This window comes from Notothenia rossii (genome assembly GCF_949606895.1).
Source record: "Notothenia rossii genome assembly, chromosome: 5".
Taxonomy (NCBI): Eukaryota; Metazoa; Chordata; class Actinopteri; order Perciformes; family Nototheniidae; genus Notothenia; species Notothenia rossii.
The window spans coordinates 12,816,413-12,833,001 of record NC_136903.1 but is presented as its reverse complement, the minus strand read 5'-3'; the positions used below and the strand labels follow the sequence as shown (position 1 = coordinate 12,833,001).

General features: G+C 41.9%; 1 protein-coding gene across 12 annotated transcripts in view; it reads right to left on the bottom strand.

Annotated features, from left to right (window-relative positions):
- The window catches only part of LOC307041666 (CUGBP Elav-like family member 2), a 37,737-nt gene that overhangs the window by 11,708 nt on the left and 9,440 nt on the right, over positions 1-16,589 (bottom strand). For 11 of the 12 annotated variants that reach the window (XM_079685131.1, XM_079685125.1, XM_079685129.1 and 8 more), the window contains exons 2-8: positions 12,044-12,240; positions 8,705-8,787; positions 6,974-7,022; positions 6,411-6,545; positions 5,442-5,521; positions 4,087-4,248; positions 3,343-3,406 (exon numbers count right to left, since the gene is read on the bottom strand). In XM_079685131.1, coding sequence (XP_079541257.1) covers positions 3,343-3,406; positions 4,087-4,248; positions 5,442-5,521; positions 6,411-6,545; positions 6,974-7,022; positions 8,705-8,787; positions 12,044-12,240 — 770 coding nt within the window. Of the gene's footprint in view, positions 1-3,342; positions 3,407-4,086; positions 4,249-5,441; positions 5,522-6,410; positions 6,546-6,973; positions 7,023-8,704; positions 8,788-12,043; positions 12,241-13,106; positions 13,139-16,589 lie in introns of those variants that run through there. The other variant, XM_079685128.1, reaches the window with a different exon arrangement.

The following is a 16,589-nucleotide window of genomic DNA, read 5'->3' as shown; positions in this document are numbered from 1 at the left end:
TTGGCCTCTAATTGTTCATTACTGAAGCATCTAGATTATGCTTTTTTTAAGAGCGGTTTAATCACTGCAGTTTTCAGGGCCTGTGGAAAAACACCAGAGTGAAGAGACTTGTTTACTATATGAAGTAGATCTGAGGCCATGCAAGGAAAAACATTTTTGAAAAACCCTGTTGGAATAATATTAAGGCAGCAGGAGGAGGATTTCAGAAGTTGTATAATGTCCTCTAGGTTTTTATCATTAATCTGATGGAATTGTGTCATGCAGTGATGCAAACACAGGTATGGTGAAAAAAGAGAGAACTATTCGAAGCAGGAAAAAAACAGCGTAATATACCATCTGACAAAGGCCTGTGCTATAATGCTTCAATTAACTGGCTATTCTTTATAATATACTCAGATCAATAGGAGACAGAGATGTTAAGTTATAAATCAAGGGTTTTTATTATTATTTACAGCAGGGGTGGGGAACCTTTTTCCTTTCAATTTTTACAACATCCTCCAAGGGCCGTACAAATTATTGAACTCAACCTCTGCTTAAAAAAACTAAAATCACAGCCAATTCATTTGGCCTTTCTTTCATGCTGTGCAAAGAAAAAGCAACCTCTTAATCCAGATATCTTACCACGACTCGCGCATGCATGTGCACGGTGTGGCATGAGCATCAAAAAAAGAAAGATATGGACACAAGATGTGTGCAAATGTATTTAGTATCCATGTGAACATGATTTAAGTGGGGGGGACCTAACCTCCTCTTGGGGGGTTCGGGGGCATGCTCCCCCGGGAAGATTTATTTTTAAATATTGAAGTTAAAAGCATCAATCTGGTGCACTTTGAGAGCAAAATTAGGAGATCTATGAGTACATCTTTCAACACCCATTTGAAACAGAACTGTAAGCAGATTTTTCTTTTTGGATATTTTACAAATCACTCCCCTTTTAAACTCTATTCTTGTTATTTTTAACAACTTTTTTGTTACTGTCATATAGTATTTTATACCTGTTTTTAATTTAGTCTCTAATGTCTCATTAATAATTGGAATGATCATATCAAGGTGTGCCTTAACCTCACTGAGCTGAGGTTATTTGAGCCTCTCAGGAGAGAGCTCTCTTCCGCCTGGTTGTAGAAAAGCTCTTTAAATTCGTTAGCATAGCTAACTAACCAGATGCTAATAACAGATCGCCACTGTGCTCACAACTAAAGACACAGCCACGCAAACACTGCGGCATTTGTACGGCTCCTTATGGGTACTGCAATATTTGAAGAGCTGGAGCGGCGTTCCGGTGCTCTCCGTAAGCACTCTAGTCTACACTCCTTTCAGACGAGACATAACCACGTGAAGACACGTTACGCTCGTGTTGTGTTCAAGGAACCTGTCCTTGACCAGGAAAAACAGGCACTCGCTTGTTTAATTATTTTGCGATCTAGATTTCTTCTTCTTTTTTGAAGTGAGAAGTTGTCCGTCAGTCGGACGGACTAACGGACGGACTAACGGACGGATCCCCCCCCCCAAAACGAAAACTCTTCGGTTCTCCACGAATTAAACAAGTCACCCAAAGCAGCCTTAAAAAAGCGGGAGGCGCCGAAAAGCGACTAATTTGCATCACTGGTCATGGTGTTTGAATTGATTTTAAGTGGACACAACATTTGCTGTAACTGATGCAGAGGCACTGACTGCTTGTCTGATTTTCTGAATTTTGTCAGTGACGAAGGAGGCAAATTCATTGCACGCCCTGATGGATAGAAAATCAGAGGCTACTGACACTGGGGGGTTAGTTAGTCTGTCGACGGTAGCAAACAAGGCACGTGCGTTGTTTTCGGCAATTATGTCAGAAGAAAGACTGTCGTGCAAATTTCAATTCCAAATTATAAAGGCCAAGTCTCTCTTTATAGATTTCAAAGTGCACCTGGAGATTTGTTTTTCGCCACCTGTGTTCAGCTTTTCGACACTCTTTTTTTCTCTGTTCTCACGGTCATGGCCTTTCTCCATGGAGATATTTTCTTCCCAGGCACTTCCTTTACCTTAGTTGGAGCAATGGCATCTATAACATTTTTTATTTATGAATTAAATACTAGCTCATTTACTGAGATGTTAGCAGGGGCAAGTGTGGAAGAAAAATTCTGAGTAAACATTTCCCTAGTATTTTCAGTTAAATATCGCTTTGAACTCTTTTTGAACGTTTTTGTGAACAGAAATAGAGCTCTCAAAGAAAACCCAGGAATGATCAGAGAGTGCAACATCAGTCACCACAACCTTAGAGATAGTCAGACCCTTTGAGAAAATTAAGTCCAGAGTGTGCCCCTTATTGTGGGTGGGCTCCGCCACATGCTGAGTCAGTCCATAGTTATCAAGAACACAAAACAGTTCTTTAACCCCTCTGTCCTGGGGGTTGTCAACATGGATGTTAAAATCACCAACAATGACTAGACGGTCAAAGTCAATACACACTATAGACAGCAGTTCAGTAGTCATCAAAAAAGCTTGCACAGTATTTGGGTGGTCTATAGATATTTAGGAACAGAGCTCGAGAGGAGCATTTCAGCTGAAGGGCCACATATTCAAAAGAAGCAAAGTTCCCATAAGATGTCTTCCTGCATTGAAGGGAATCATTGTACAAAATAGCAACTCCACCTCCCTTCTTATGCATTCTTTCCTGACTCATAAAACTAAAGTTGGGAGGGGTTGATTCGATAAGAACAGCTGCACTGTTATTTTGTTCAATCTATGTTTCCGTTAAAAACATCTCAGTGATAAAATCATTGATTAAAAATGTTTTACCTGCCAAAGACCTGACATTTAATAAAGCTAGTTTAAGTTTGTTGAATACACTATCAGTCAGATTTTTTGTGGCAAGCTGTGGCTGACATGGAATCACTTCTAAATTTGATAAACTCACACTAACTTTTGAGCGCTTCCGGTGTCTAAGCTGATTCATAAAGCCATTTCATATGGTAGCATGACTGTACCAAAATAAATCCAAACAGTGTTTGTTATCGCTGGTTTAGAGGACTTTAATAGAAAGATTACTGTATTCAAAACCAAAAGGAAGTGCAGTAGTCGTTTAGAGTGTTAGAGCTTCACATACAGTGCCCCTCCATAGTTATACTGTTTGCCGTTTCGTCTTTAAAAACACGGAAAATTTGAGTAAGTAATGGTTATGTGCCTTTAAGCAGCCTACACAGGTATCCATTACTAATACGCCACTGATCTGAAAGAGTCATGTGGTTTACGATAGTTAGAGCCAGGTGGGCGTCAGGCACTGAGTCACAAGGTTTTTGACATGAGAAGTGGCAGCTTGTTCATTTACAGAAGAAGGACTTCAGAGCAGTGAGAGGCTGCACTCACCTCCTAGCCGCTGCATATTATTGTAAGTGCCTTGGTTGGTGGGGGTCGTGGCCTGCTGGAGCAACTGTTGAGGACAAAGAGAAAGGAAGGAATTGATATCAGAAACTAATAAGGGACACATCTCATCATTTATCAACAATATAATAACATAGCTTAACAAAGCTGTTTTTTTTCAGAACAGTATTGACAATTCAAGTGTTGCCTTTATCAAGTTAATTAATTTAGAAAATGTAATAAAAATATTGTTCAAAGGGTTAAGCTTAAGAGGCTGTGTATTGCAGACAAAATGGCTGCTGCATTTCTTTTCAGAATAGTCAGTCACTGTTAAACATACAAGATAACAACACAAGATCACCTGACAATACAATTAATTACAACATATCCCAGGCAGTTTTGTTGAGAGGCTGTTCAAAGATAAACCTAACCCCATCAATATGACAACCGGTACAACTGCAAAACCTCAAGAATTAAGATCAAAGCAAGTCCTTTTTTGGCTCCATCTACAAATTAATTTACAACCAACACTTCACATGTACAATGTATTGTCTTATAAAGACCCTTTATTATGTATAAGTGTATTCCTTTATATTGTATGTAGCTTAGTTTATTTAACTTGTACTTTGTCAAGCGGCCCATATGGTTAACATATGGCTTAACTATAAATACATTTTGAAACTTAAACCGTGCCGTATATCAATTCACGAGGCAGGCTTGTGCAGCTCTGCGTGTTTGAGCAACACTTACTGCCAGGTACTGCGGTGTGAGGGTCCCCAGGCCGGCAATGTTTCCCCAAGTGGAGGCGCTGTTCAGCTGCTGAATCTGCTGCACCAACTGCTGCTGCAGGCGCCGCTGCTCCTTATCTCTCTGCGTGTCGGCAAACTTCACCACCAAAGGTGAGGAGCAGCCCTGAAGCGATGTAGAGGTCAGAGACGTTAGATAGACTCAGAAGCACACAGAAGAATCCAGTTGATTTATCAATGTAAGGAAGCAGTCATTACAAGGACTTTCTTTAAAAAGGGTATCTTCTATGCCTCAAGACAGTTTGATTTAAGCCTGTTGCATTCATATCCAACACAGAGTACATCTTCCATGCATAGCTGAGCCAGGCCACATTCCAAAAGGGGCACAGGACAAAATTGCAGACAGTGATTCTTTTTTAGCACTGAGCGTAATTGAGTCCACAGACAAGCAGACGACAGATGGAGACAACACTTAAAAAAAAACAGACAAACGAGGATTTGTCAGCAGACATTAACAGAAAAAAGGCATTACAAATGCACACAATCTCACAAACAGACAGTCCCATACTGTTCAGAAAGACGCTTGGACATTTGGCATGCTGTGCTTAAGTATTTTCAGAGTTGAGCGCCATAAAGGGACCAGGCTGGACAGGGGAAATGGCTTTTGAACCAGCCGCACTTCCCATGGCAGCTGAGAATTGGGGAGGTTATGAAATGCGGGGAAATAGGTGGCAGCACCACTGGGGCCTGTGTTTAATCTGGTAGGAGGAGTGTTATGTTTGGTCGGGCTCCTAATTAGACTTGGTCTGCTGCTCCACTGGGGAGCCTCTGACCTGCTAGCTGTCAAATTACTGCTGCTCCACTTCCACAAACATACCATCGGCTACATGATGACATGGACCCAGTTTTTGAAGAAATCTAGTAGAGTAGCTGATCCAGTCTGGGTTAATTCTTTGTTAACCTATATTTGATGGTGGCAGCTCTTGTCCCTGTGGTCTAAACTATAGATTGATTATGGCAGACTTTGATGGCTAGGCTCTAAAATATTAATCAGAATCAACAAATTAGATGCTTTTAGTTCAGTCCAAAAATTGGAGATGATGGCAATTCCTGTCGTTTCACGTTAACCCTGAATTTAGCAGCTATGAGAGAGGCAATGTTTCACGTTTTATTCAATTATTTTTCAGACGACAATGTAATTTTGTAATTAACAAGAGTGGTTTTGGAAATGACTCATGCTCTATGATGAATGGACGCCATCTGCCTGGACATGTTCTTCAGCTTTTCAACACAAGGGGGCAGCAGAATGTATGAGGGGATAGGGGGGAAATGAGAAATAGGTGCTAAGGGGTACAGTACCTCCATAGTCTGAGCGTGATGCATGGTTTTGATTGCATTCTGTGCCTGTGCCCTGGTAGTAAATGTGACAAACGCACAGCCTGTAGAACAATAGGAGAGGGGGGAGGGAGGGAGGGAGGGACAAGAAGAAACAAAACAAGACAAAAAGGTTTGGACAACTCGTTATGAACCCCAAAAAACACTTTACAGTACAAAGAATGGCAACTCCCAAGCACACAGAACCACCCTCACTGTTAGCACACAGAGAAAGAACACAACAAGGAGAACAGTAACACATGTCACATGAGCACAGTGATTGACAGATTACATTGGGCACTCGAAGAGGCTTGACTAGGTGGTGTCATGGTGAAACACTCAATGATTATTAAAAAAAACACATAAAATGTACACATAACTACACATTGAAAGGCTTTGATTTGCTAAAATGTGTAAGATCTGCTCACATCAACGGGTGTTTTAAGGTTAATTTCATTAAATTGTGGAGACTGTGTCAATTTACTAAAAGAGAAGAAGAAATTCATGGCCAGCTCTCTCTGTTTTATCGTATATATCAACTTGAGAGCCTCGAGCCGCCTGCTATCTGAGGCTTCATGCAGTCGAGGGCTATGTAGGAGAAGCGACGACAAGCTAATTCCAGCCTTTGTAGAGTGGGATGAAGGAGGCGGTAAAGGAGGAGCCGAGCCGCCTGCCAGCTGAGCCCACGAACACCGGCAGCCAGCGGTTGCCAAGGAGACGGCCCATTGTGCCGGACGGCAAGTGAGATGTGGAGGCTGAGTGTAACAGGGATGGGACTGTGGGGATGGAATGGGTGCCACTGGAGGTGAATAGCACTTGTTTTGGAGGGTTTGGAGGGGGTGGAAATAAAGAAGTAGGGTGGGGCCTGTATAAAGACATGATTACAGCTTGTACTCGCTGAAGATGGCGGCTGTGAGGCAGATAACACTGTGCCTACGCTGAAAGCACACCTACCTCTGCTCTGACCATCTGGTCCCCGGAGAATTCGGCACTCTTCGGTCTGTCCGAAAGACGAGAACATCATTCTGATCTCGTTCTCGCCGTATTTCTTTGCAATCATCCCGATGAAGAGTTTTCTGTCTTCTACCGCTGCAAGAAGGTTGAAAAGAGGAAAGCTATTCAGACAAACAATTATGGAGCTATGGAAGCGGCAGTCACATCGGGCGCTAAATCTTGCACTTCTCTTTTTATAAGCTCCCTCGTCTCGCTGACACATGTTCTGCCTCTCACTCGAGGTGGCAGCCTCTTGTACAATTTGCCGCTTTGTTTTCGTCTACTTAGAGACAGATGACTGTCATTCATTTGTGCTCACCATATCCTCTCTACCTGCTCTACTCTTCTCCCTCGGTGCCTTTTAAAGCCCTTAATCCTCCTAACCCCGGACACTAGATCTTTCACTGGTCTTCTTTTCAAATCTCTTGACTCAATTGACTAAATCTAAAAAGATTTTTTTTTTTTCATTATCTGTGTACCCTCCTGTCCTCATGTCACCCTGCATTTCACATGAATCCACGTACCGCTTGTTTTCTCACTGTCAGCGGGTTTCATCTGGACAGGATGATGCATCTATAAAAAAATAGCAGAGGGAAATGGTTAACACCGTATCCGTCACCATTTTGAAATATGCAGGTGTCTGGCCTTGTTATCCGTCATCACAAGAGGCTCATATTTTCACACTCATGCCCTCCATCTTCAGGCATCTCTCTCTGCCTCGTGTTTCGTTCTAAAACCACCATCCTCCCTCACCACGGCAAGATTCAGGAGGAAATGTCTACGAGTTAATGGCGGGGATCAAATTCTCTGGTATCCAATTTCACTTCTTGCTGTAGTGTAGACTTGTGATTGAACTTATCGATTCTTCCTGTCAACATCCCTCATTTTCTTTACAACAATTTTACAAGGAGGGGTGACAAGCAAGGCAGCATTACTTTTAGTAGTACTATTTTGCTTTCAACTGTACAGTGAGTTTTTGGTTGTGACTATATATTGAATCACATAAACAGAAAAATGTGTGGCAAATGTGGGCTGTGATAAATCTCATTTGAGTCAGCCTAACATCTCGGAAAAAAATGCCCTTTCCAAAGCCGTGTTTGTTAAGTGAGAAATTGCCTAAGGATCCGTCATTTCATGCCATTTAACACATTTTTTCGAAGCCATTCGCAGAACTTCAAGTGTATATATTTTTAGCATATTTTAACTGTCATGTGATGCCAAAAAGAAAAGAAAATGAATCTAGCTGCATGATGCGGGTGCAGGTGGCGCTTATGAAAAGTGGTGTGTTTGTTTTTGACAAGCACTAAAGAGAAGCCAACAGATGGCCTGCTCAGTATGGGTACTGGCTAGCGTCACTGACCAGGGAGAGAGGGAGGCACAGAAGGGAGAAAAAACAGGAACAGAAACAAGCTTTTCCACAGTCACGCAAACCCAACCTGCAGTCGATGCCAGTCACAGTATGATCTGGGACTGGGGTTCGAGAGCTGAGCTGTTAGACCACACTTTATTTGAAATGTCGGGCTGATTGATAGTCCTCCAGTAGAAAGAGCTAGACCCATATACCCTGCTTCACTCATTTATCAACCCAGCTCAATATTTACCTGTAAACTCACTGACAGGGGCAGCATTTCGAATAGACTGTGCTATTGATTAAATTGACTGCTGGAGTTGTTTGTTATAGATTTTATTGATGGTAAGAGAGTAATTTAGAACGGCGTACAGGAGGGACAGATTTGTGGTGGTTTAACAAGAAATTGCACTTATTCCGGTTGACTGGGCTTTAATCTGTAGATAAATCAGGAGGGGAAATAGGGGAGGGGAGACAACATTCACTCTAACAAGGCGTCATTGTTAAAAGAGACTTCATCCCTTTTCTCTTTATTCCTCCAACTTTAGGACATAAAAATGTAGATGTGCATCAATGATTCATGAAGACAAGTATTCATATTTTGTTCCACTTTGTGGCAATCAGGTTCCGTGCCTCAGTGAATAACCTGCTGCCTGGTCAAGCACACTTCACACTTCACGTGTGTGTGTGCGTGTGCGTGTTCAGCGGGCTTATCAGTTCAGTGTGTTGAGATTCAGCGGCAGTCCTCCCTGGATGTCAGTGCATAGTGGGGACCAGATATTTTTCAGGGCAAACTTGCGTTCAGTGAGCCGAGAGCTCATTATCAGCCAGCAAAAAGCTCACAGGCTGCAGCCGTGCTGTAGAAGGGCTCAAGCAGCTAAATGCAGACCATACTGTGCTTACTCACCCCACTTAAAGTCTTTATGTTGTGCAGTGCATTCTGGGCCTCCAGTGCAGCTTTTCTTGTATAAAAAGTTACAAAACAGCATCCTGCAGAGAGAGGAAAAACAGGGACAAACAATGGGCGGGGGGAAGGACACAAAAACAGCATTAGAAACACAGCGCATACAGGCAGTGAATCTAATACCACAACAACTGCAGCGCAGAAAAGGAGCTAGTCGTATGAGTGCTGTTCTCCTCATATGACATGTTTAAAGCATGTGACAGGTTATTCTTAGCACTAACTGTTCGATGCTGCACACAGAGCATGTAGGAGCTTGTAGCGGGGACACTTGAGTAATGATAGCTGAAGGCTGCCGTGTGACTGGGCCATAGAGATGACCACAGGGTTCAGATAGCTGTCAGGAGGCACTGATGCACTGTCCACAGGTCAACAAAACCCAGGCATGCCAGGGCACAGTACCAACACACCAACACATCATAGAGAGTGGTGCTGCATTACATAAGAATCCAATCGCATACAAACATACATACAGGAGGCATAAAAACAGCACAAAGAGACAAGTCGGAAAAGGAGTGAGAACAAGGAAGAGGAATCATGGGAGGAGGTAGGAGATGGGGGAGGGGGATGAAGAAAAGAAGAGCGGGGGAGGGAGAACAAAAAAAGCCTCTCATCCTTCCGTCCCAGCAGACCGCCAGCGGCGTTCCAGCCTGTCAGTTTCACTGGGTTGGGGAAGTGGAGCACTGCAGCGTCTCTGACCTACATAGTGTGTATTATGCTGTTACTGGAGCTCCCAGGCCGCGGGGAGGGCTGTTGAACTCTAATATGCATCGAGCTGCTCTCGTCTCTCTCTCACAACCAGCTGAGCTCTGCCTCTCTTTCTCTGCTGCTTAGCCCTGCCTCCCATTTACTGGGGCTAAATAAACCATCTAGAGAGGCGTGATGGTTATCAGATGATTTTTTCATGACCTGCAGTAGACGTGACCCAAAAAACCCTTCAAAATCGGATGGATCCTCCATAGATCCGTGGCAAAGTAAACAACCCAAATGAAGGAGGGATTACAGCAATTTCAACTAACAAATGGGAAGATTGATAACATAGGAAGGGTGTGACTGAACGGTGGATTATTTGCCATGCAAATAAACATAAGGCAAATATCATCAGGCCATCCTGCTTTAATGAAACTGCCATCCAGACTACTGGGGAAAGGGGAAGGAGGAAGGCAGAGAAAATTAATGGGCGTGGGTCTGCACCATATTCACCTCACACAGTCTGAGTGAGCCAAAGGCCGCTGTGATCAGGCCAGATGATCTATTAGAATACATTAACATTGCATTAACATGTCAATAGGCCATCACAGCTGACACTCCACATAGAACAGGGGAGGTCTTTGCTTAAAAAAAAAAGAAAGAAAAGGAGGCTTTGAACTATCCATCCTCTCAATGAACTGCAGTGTTGGCTGGATATCTCTTTATACACAGAATTATAATTACCCCTGAGATTTTGCTGGGGTAACTTTGAACACATGTAGGATATGCTGGCCTTGTTGGGTGTGTATATCTTGTTAAAAAGATCATGTGAATTAAGTGCTGTCCAGGTCACATGATGTGCTGCAATTAGGGTTGTTGCATAGATTTTTTACACTTTTAAAAAAAGGTAGCTAAAAAAAACGAAATCACTAAATGATAATATTGTAATTACCATAAATGCAGTGCTGAGAAATTAAACAAATTATACACACAGCAATCAATGTGCATTTCCATTTTGTTTATTTTTCCAGCTATGCATATTAACTTTGATTGTATGTTTTTATCATGAATATTTAATGCATAGCCGCTCTGGTTGGGTCCACGTCTGCTGTGAGACGCCACCAGACAACAAATATAACGAGGATTTACGAGGAGTATATTCAAATTATAGCATAAAACTAACCTTCAAAAGAAAAATGATTTAAAATAAACTATTTCCAAAATGTCAAGATATTTTACAATCCATGCTAAAGGTTCTTTTGGACCAAATAGTTACAGTTAATAGGACAGTTAAGAAATTCCTTTTTTCCATGAAAATCAAAACATTTATACTGCTAATCATTTAAAAAAGGCAAATAACTTATCTGCACAGCCAACAGTCATCACTTTATAATGTACTGCCTCACAAATGACGTTTGAATGAATGTTGAAAAAAAAAGAGAGATGGAGAATACAACAGCAGAAAGGCAATACGTCCGCCTCCAAGTAGCAGCGTTGTTGTCAGCATGTCTGTCTTTCACTTGAAAAGAAAAAGGGCGGAGGCAAAAACATGAGGATTTACTGTGCTAAATGGATCAAATCACTTATTCACTTGGCTGAACAGCCAGTCGAGCAACACTCTCCCTCAGTCTGCCTCCACCAACACTGTTACAGGCTTAACCAGTGGAACAGTGGCTCTAAAGGCCAATAACACCTTTAAAGACCACCAGCGACAGTCGGCCAGAGCTCTTTAATGATAGCCAGGCAGCTCGGTACAGCATTGGTATCTCAAAACTCCATTTAGACGCAGAATACAGCATCAAAGAATATCCCGCCAGAGTGGATTAGTGCCTTTAGCAATCCAACCATCAACTCATTTGAAATGTGGGTGTTGTCGTAAAACGAGGACAGTTACATCAGTGAAACTGTCGCTTTCTTTATTCACCTGCAGTTAGTTACAGGAGACTGAGCCCTTTCAGTGGCACTTTGCAGCTCTCTGCAGAAGGTGGAGGCAGCAGGCCTGCACTTCACCGTCTCTACTAATTGGAACTGAAACTGAACCGCTCAACTCGAGCACCATTTATAAAAAGGTGAGCGCATCGATAGACGTCTTAATGGAAAATAGCAGTCGAGTAACACTTTCTTCATAAAATTGTGCTTTTAAGCCAAATGGCAAAGTACAATAGAAAATATATTCCTATAATGGCAGGGTTATTAAAAAAAGTCTTGCTTTTTTACCCAGAAACAAAAAGACTATTGAATCATCTCATCCGTTTGCACTAACGGCTGCATTGCGTGTGTAGACAGGCAATGCTGTGCACTGCCTAAGGGGGATTGTGCTGATGACGTGGCTATAACAGGGTTTTGTGTATAGGGCTTGACCACTAAACCCATGCAAATCCAGGTGGAGGACAACGGCGAGCATTTGACAAAGGGCTACGTTTCTCTGTACTGACCCATGCTTAGATATGACAATTTATTATGGGTTTCAAAAACAAAATACTGAAAAGAATGTAGGTTTTAAATTAAACAGAAGGCTCAACACTATCTTAAAAAAGACATCTAGTAACATCCCGAGTAAATGGTAAAACGAGTAAACCAAAGAGTGGAACATACCTTTGCTTTGAGGTGGATTCTGGGTGCGATCACGGAGGATGTTGATCTGGTGCACAGCTCCGAATGGCTCAAACAGCTCTTTGAGTTCTGTTTCTGTCCAGGATCTTGGGATTTGGCCCACAAACATCTTGATGGAGTCTGGATCCGGCTGATCTAACTGCTCCAGCGAACCGTTCATGTTGCTGCCGTTGCCGTTGCTGAGAGAAACAAAATAGATTGGTTTTAAGTACACAAGGGTCTTCAAATATTATCATTTGAAAGATTCAAATATGATACGCTGTGTTGCACGCTGTCAAGTACTTGGCTAGAAACCACAGAAAGGGTTTTCAAATACAAAAATCAAAAAACAAGTGCCTGCGTGAACCAATTGCGATCTAGCAATATAAGTAACAGCTCCACATGGCAACACAACATACTAAATTATTTCACAGTTTGAACAATGCTCTTGTTGGATTGTTTGCTATCAGGCCAGCTTGGAGAATGATTGTCACCTAAAATTAGGTTTATTATTGTGCTTTGATAAGTTTTATATATTTTAAAAAAATACTAGGAGTCTTGTTTCTAAAGCATTAATCCTTGGCATTGTCACCAGCTGATGTGTATACTGAAGTAGTTCCTTAAACAATATACTGTTTACAATAATGGATGGTCCAACAGCAATGGATTGCATAGTCAACAACATATCGAATAACAATCTGGGTGTTCGGGGTAGTAGAGCAATGATGAAGATGAGTGAAGTACTAAATCGTGCCATTTTCCTTTGAGGCAAGCCTTGGGACAGAGAATCAATACCCACCAGTGTATCTACGACTACAGCAACTTTGTCTCACTCGGACGCAAAAACACATTTCCTGACGGGTGCAAAAGTCTCGTCCCGGAGCTACCTTCATGGGCGTAGACAAATCATGCAAATATGAAGCATCACTCCCAATTATGTAGTACCACAGAGGATCACAAGTCAATAGATGTAGACTATAGTACAAAAGATGTCTAGCACACACACAACCAACATTTTAAAAACTGTTTAAGATACGTTAATGTAAGAACAATGTCACACACAGACCTTTGGACGCGAGCCATCCATTTTTTACAAATTGTGCCCAACCGTTCCGCAGAAACACCAAACTCCTTGAGGGACCTAAATGACATGCTAACAAATTACACTTAAGTTCTTGTTCTTCTGAAATCCAGCTCCACACCTCTGTACGAATGTTTTCTTTATGCCCTGGCGGCTGTCAATACATTTGAACGCTGACACACAAACGGTAAAAAAGAAATGCTCCAGTGAAACAAAAGCCTCTCTCCACCAAAAAGGGGTGGGTGCCCCCCTCCCACCAGCTCCGACAGCTAAAGGTAAGCAGCACTGCAGAGCGCTAAACCTGAGAGAATCACTGGTTAGCAGACAGAGATTTTGCGTTACATCTCCTCCTCAGGCTCTTTGGCGATGGTACAGAGAGTAACCTACAGCTTCTTCCCACAGCAGGGGGAACAATCACATATTGTTCGCCCTGCTGGAGAACACTATTCACCGTTCCTCCACAGCACAATGGGCCAAGTCAGAGAGATGCTTTGGAACACATCAACAGCTATGTCTGCTTAGGCCACAGCACTGGTGGGTGACACCATTTATTCAGTATTGCCAGTGGCACTCTGACGCCATTTTGCTGAGGGCCCTTTGAAATGAAATCCCGCTGTAGAAACAGCAAACCTCACTAGAAAAAAAAAACTGGAAATGTGTCACAGCATTCAAAAACATTAAGGCTCAAAATGAGCTCTTTTGACTGGCTCTCCTTAGCATTCATTAAACGCACAAGCCCCCTGCAGCTGTGCATTGTATCTTCAGCTTGAGAGACTGCTAAGATCTTTGGCCTTCCTACCAACCCGCTCAAAGTTGACAGCTTAACTGCAGCAACACAAAACATCTATTTTTTAAATCACAAGTAAATAAAATAGTTGATTCAAATTGTCTGCCTCAAAGTGTTGTAACCTTGTGGAACAATATTTTAAAGTGGACAAGTGTACCAGAGAGCACAGTCACACTAAGAGCTGTATTGACCGCTTAAGTTGAAAGGAACGAATAAAGGGCAACAGAGAGAAAGTAAAAAAAAAAAAAAGATATATAAGAGCATTACACTTTAAAAGTACCAATGCGGCTGAACTAGCCTTAAAGAACTGTAGTAGCGTCAGTAGGGGATATAACGTATCACCAAAAAAAATGCACTTGATAATATTAATATTTTAATGTTAAAGTTAGTATGTTGTTTGTTTATTTTAAAAGACCATACTGATTTGTTAATAATCCATCCATCCATCTTCTCCCGCTTATCCGTGGTCGGGTCGCGGGGGTAGCAGTTCCAGCAGAGAGCCCCAAAGTTCCCTTTCCCTGGCCACATCAACCAGCTCTGACTGGGGGATCCCAAGGCGCTCCCAGGCCAGCGAAGAGATATAATCCCTCCACCTGGTCCTAGGTCTACCCCTTGGTCTCTTCCCAGCTGGACGTGCCTGGAACACCTCCCTAGGGAGGCGCTCAGGTGGCATCCTAACTAGGTGCCTGAACCAGCTCAACTGGCTCCTTTTGACGCGAAGGAGGAGCGGTTCAACTCCGAGTCCCTCTCGGATGACTGAACTTCTCACCTTATCCCTAAGGGAAACGCCAGCCACCAGTGTTTCCGCCAGACCAGGGCTGAGAGGGTGTCCACCCCGAGAGCGGGAGGGGGGTTTGACTTGAGCCGTCCCTTATAGATACTGTCTTTTTACGTTAGTGAGCCGGATCATTTGGCTCGGCTCTCTTAAAACACAGGCTGTTTCGGCTCCCAAACAGCTCTTCATGTTACCACAGTTTACCACGGAGCCTCAGTTTCGCCGCTGCGAGGCTCTGGTGCTCGCAGTTCACGCGCGTGCTCCACTAAAGACCCCACGGTTTGATGATTGATAAGTGTGTGGGCTGTCTTTCATTTTGACACACAGAAACATTTTATAATAAACAAACATACTGTATGTTAAATGGATATATCCGCCTTCTTTCATTTATCTTTCCGCTCCCACAACAATATACATAAAGAAATGGCATATTTTGGACATAGTTCGAATGGTGATTAATCATGATTAATTTTTTTTAAGCTGTGATTAATCTGATAAAAAATTGTAATCGTTTGACAGCCCTAAATTAATTTAAACAAATATTTTTGGAACTTTAAAAATCCTACATCATACAAATTGTGAACGAGGAAAACAAGCAATTACCAACTTTTTGGGTGAACATTTCAAGATTCAAATGTGTGTGTAAATGTGCTCTAGAGCAGTGTTTTTCAAAGTGGGGGCCCCGTTACTTTTTTTTTTGTTGATGTTATTAATAACTGCATATCAATCAATCTATGTGCCCTTTGATGCCAATCTTTTAATATTTTGTATTTATAAAACATTTAAATCACACGACCGCCCTTCAAGCCAATCAGAATCGAGCTGCCGCTACTGAGAGTGAAACTGAGTATCTGCTCAGCTTTTGGAGCAAGTGAGAGCTAGTGAATATTTTGCTCTGCAGCTGGATGAGAGCACGGATGTAGCAAATATTGTTGTTTATATGAATATAAATATATTTATTGTTAATATTACTGTTGAATATTATATATAATATTATTAAGGCATAAGTAGCTTTCAAAAATGCTACAAATATATGTTAATTGTTAATATTACTGTTCAAAATGATCTAATATTAAAAAGACAGAAATCACTTTAAAAATGCTTTAAAAACATTTTTACTGTTGATATTACTGTTTAATATTGTGTTAAGAATGTTTTTAACAGAAGACACAATGAATGTAATGAATGACAAACAAAAGATAAATACAAAAATGTTTGTCATATTTTCCATTATAATGTACTCATCATTTATACAAATTGCAACGGGGGAGTCCCCGCCAGAGGATAATTCTATATGGGGGTCATTGGCATGGCAAAGTTTGGGAACCCCTGCTCTAGAGTATAGGTTTTGTTCTAGGACTGAATCGATTTTAAATCAAAATCGCGATTTTAAATTATGCGATTATCAAATCACAAAGCGTGCGATTTTTAAAAACGTTTTTTTTTTATACTTTTTTTTTTTGTTCTTCTTGTGTGTCATTCATCCACACCAATCAGAAGTGATGTGCTCCACATGTACCAGCCATTGTTAACCAATCAGAAGTGGCCCATGATTGAAGGTGATAGACATATTGATCCAATCACCTGCCAAGTATTTTGTGTCTGCCCTTTTCAAATGGCTTCCAATGGAGCTTTCCTAGATGGTTTGGTGAAACAAACCATCTGAGTCAGGTTAGTAATGCTCCATCACATGTTTTACATCTATTACAGGGTGAATCTTAAACTGAAGCTTGACTTTTAAGCAACCCAACGGAAGTTTCATGTAAGTTTAGTTCTTTCACTTGTAGCTCGGCCTGCGGGGGTGCTAGAGACGGGAGCACGTTGATACGACCTTCCTAGCCGGAGATATGGCCGTTGGGTCGCTTAAAAACAAATATCGCAGGGTGTTTCCTAACTGTGAGACCCA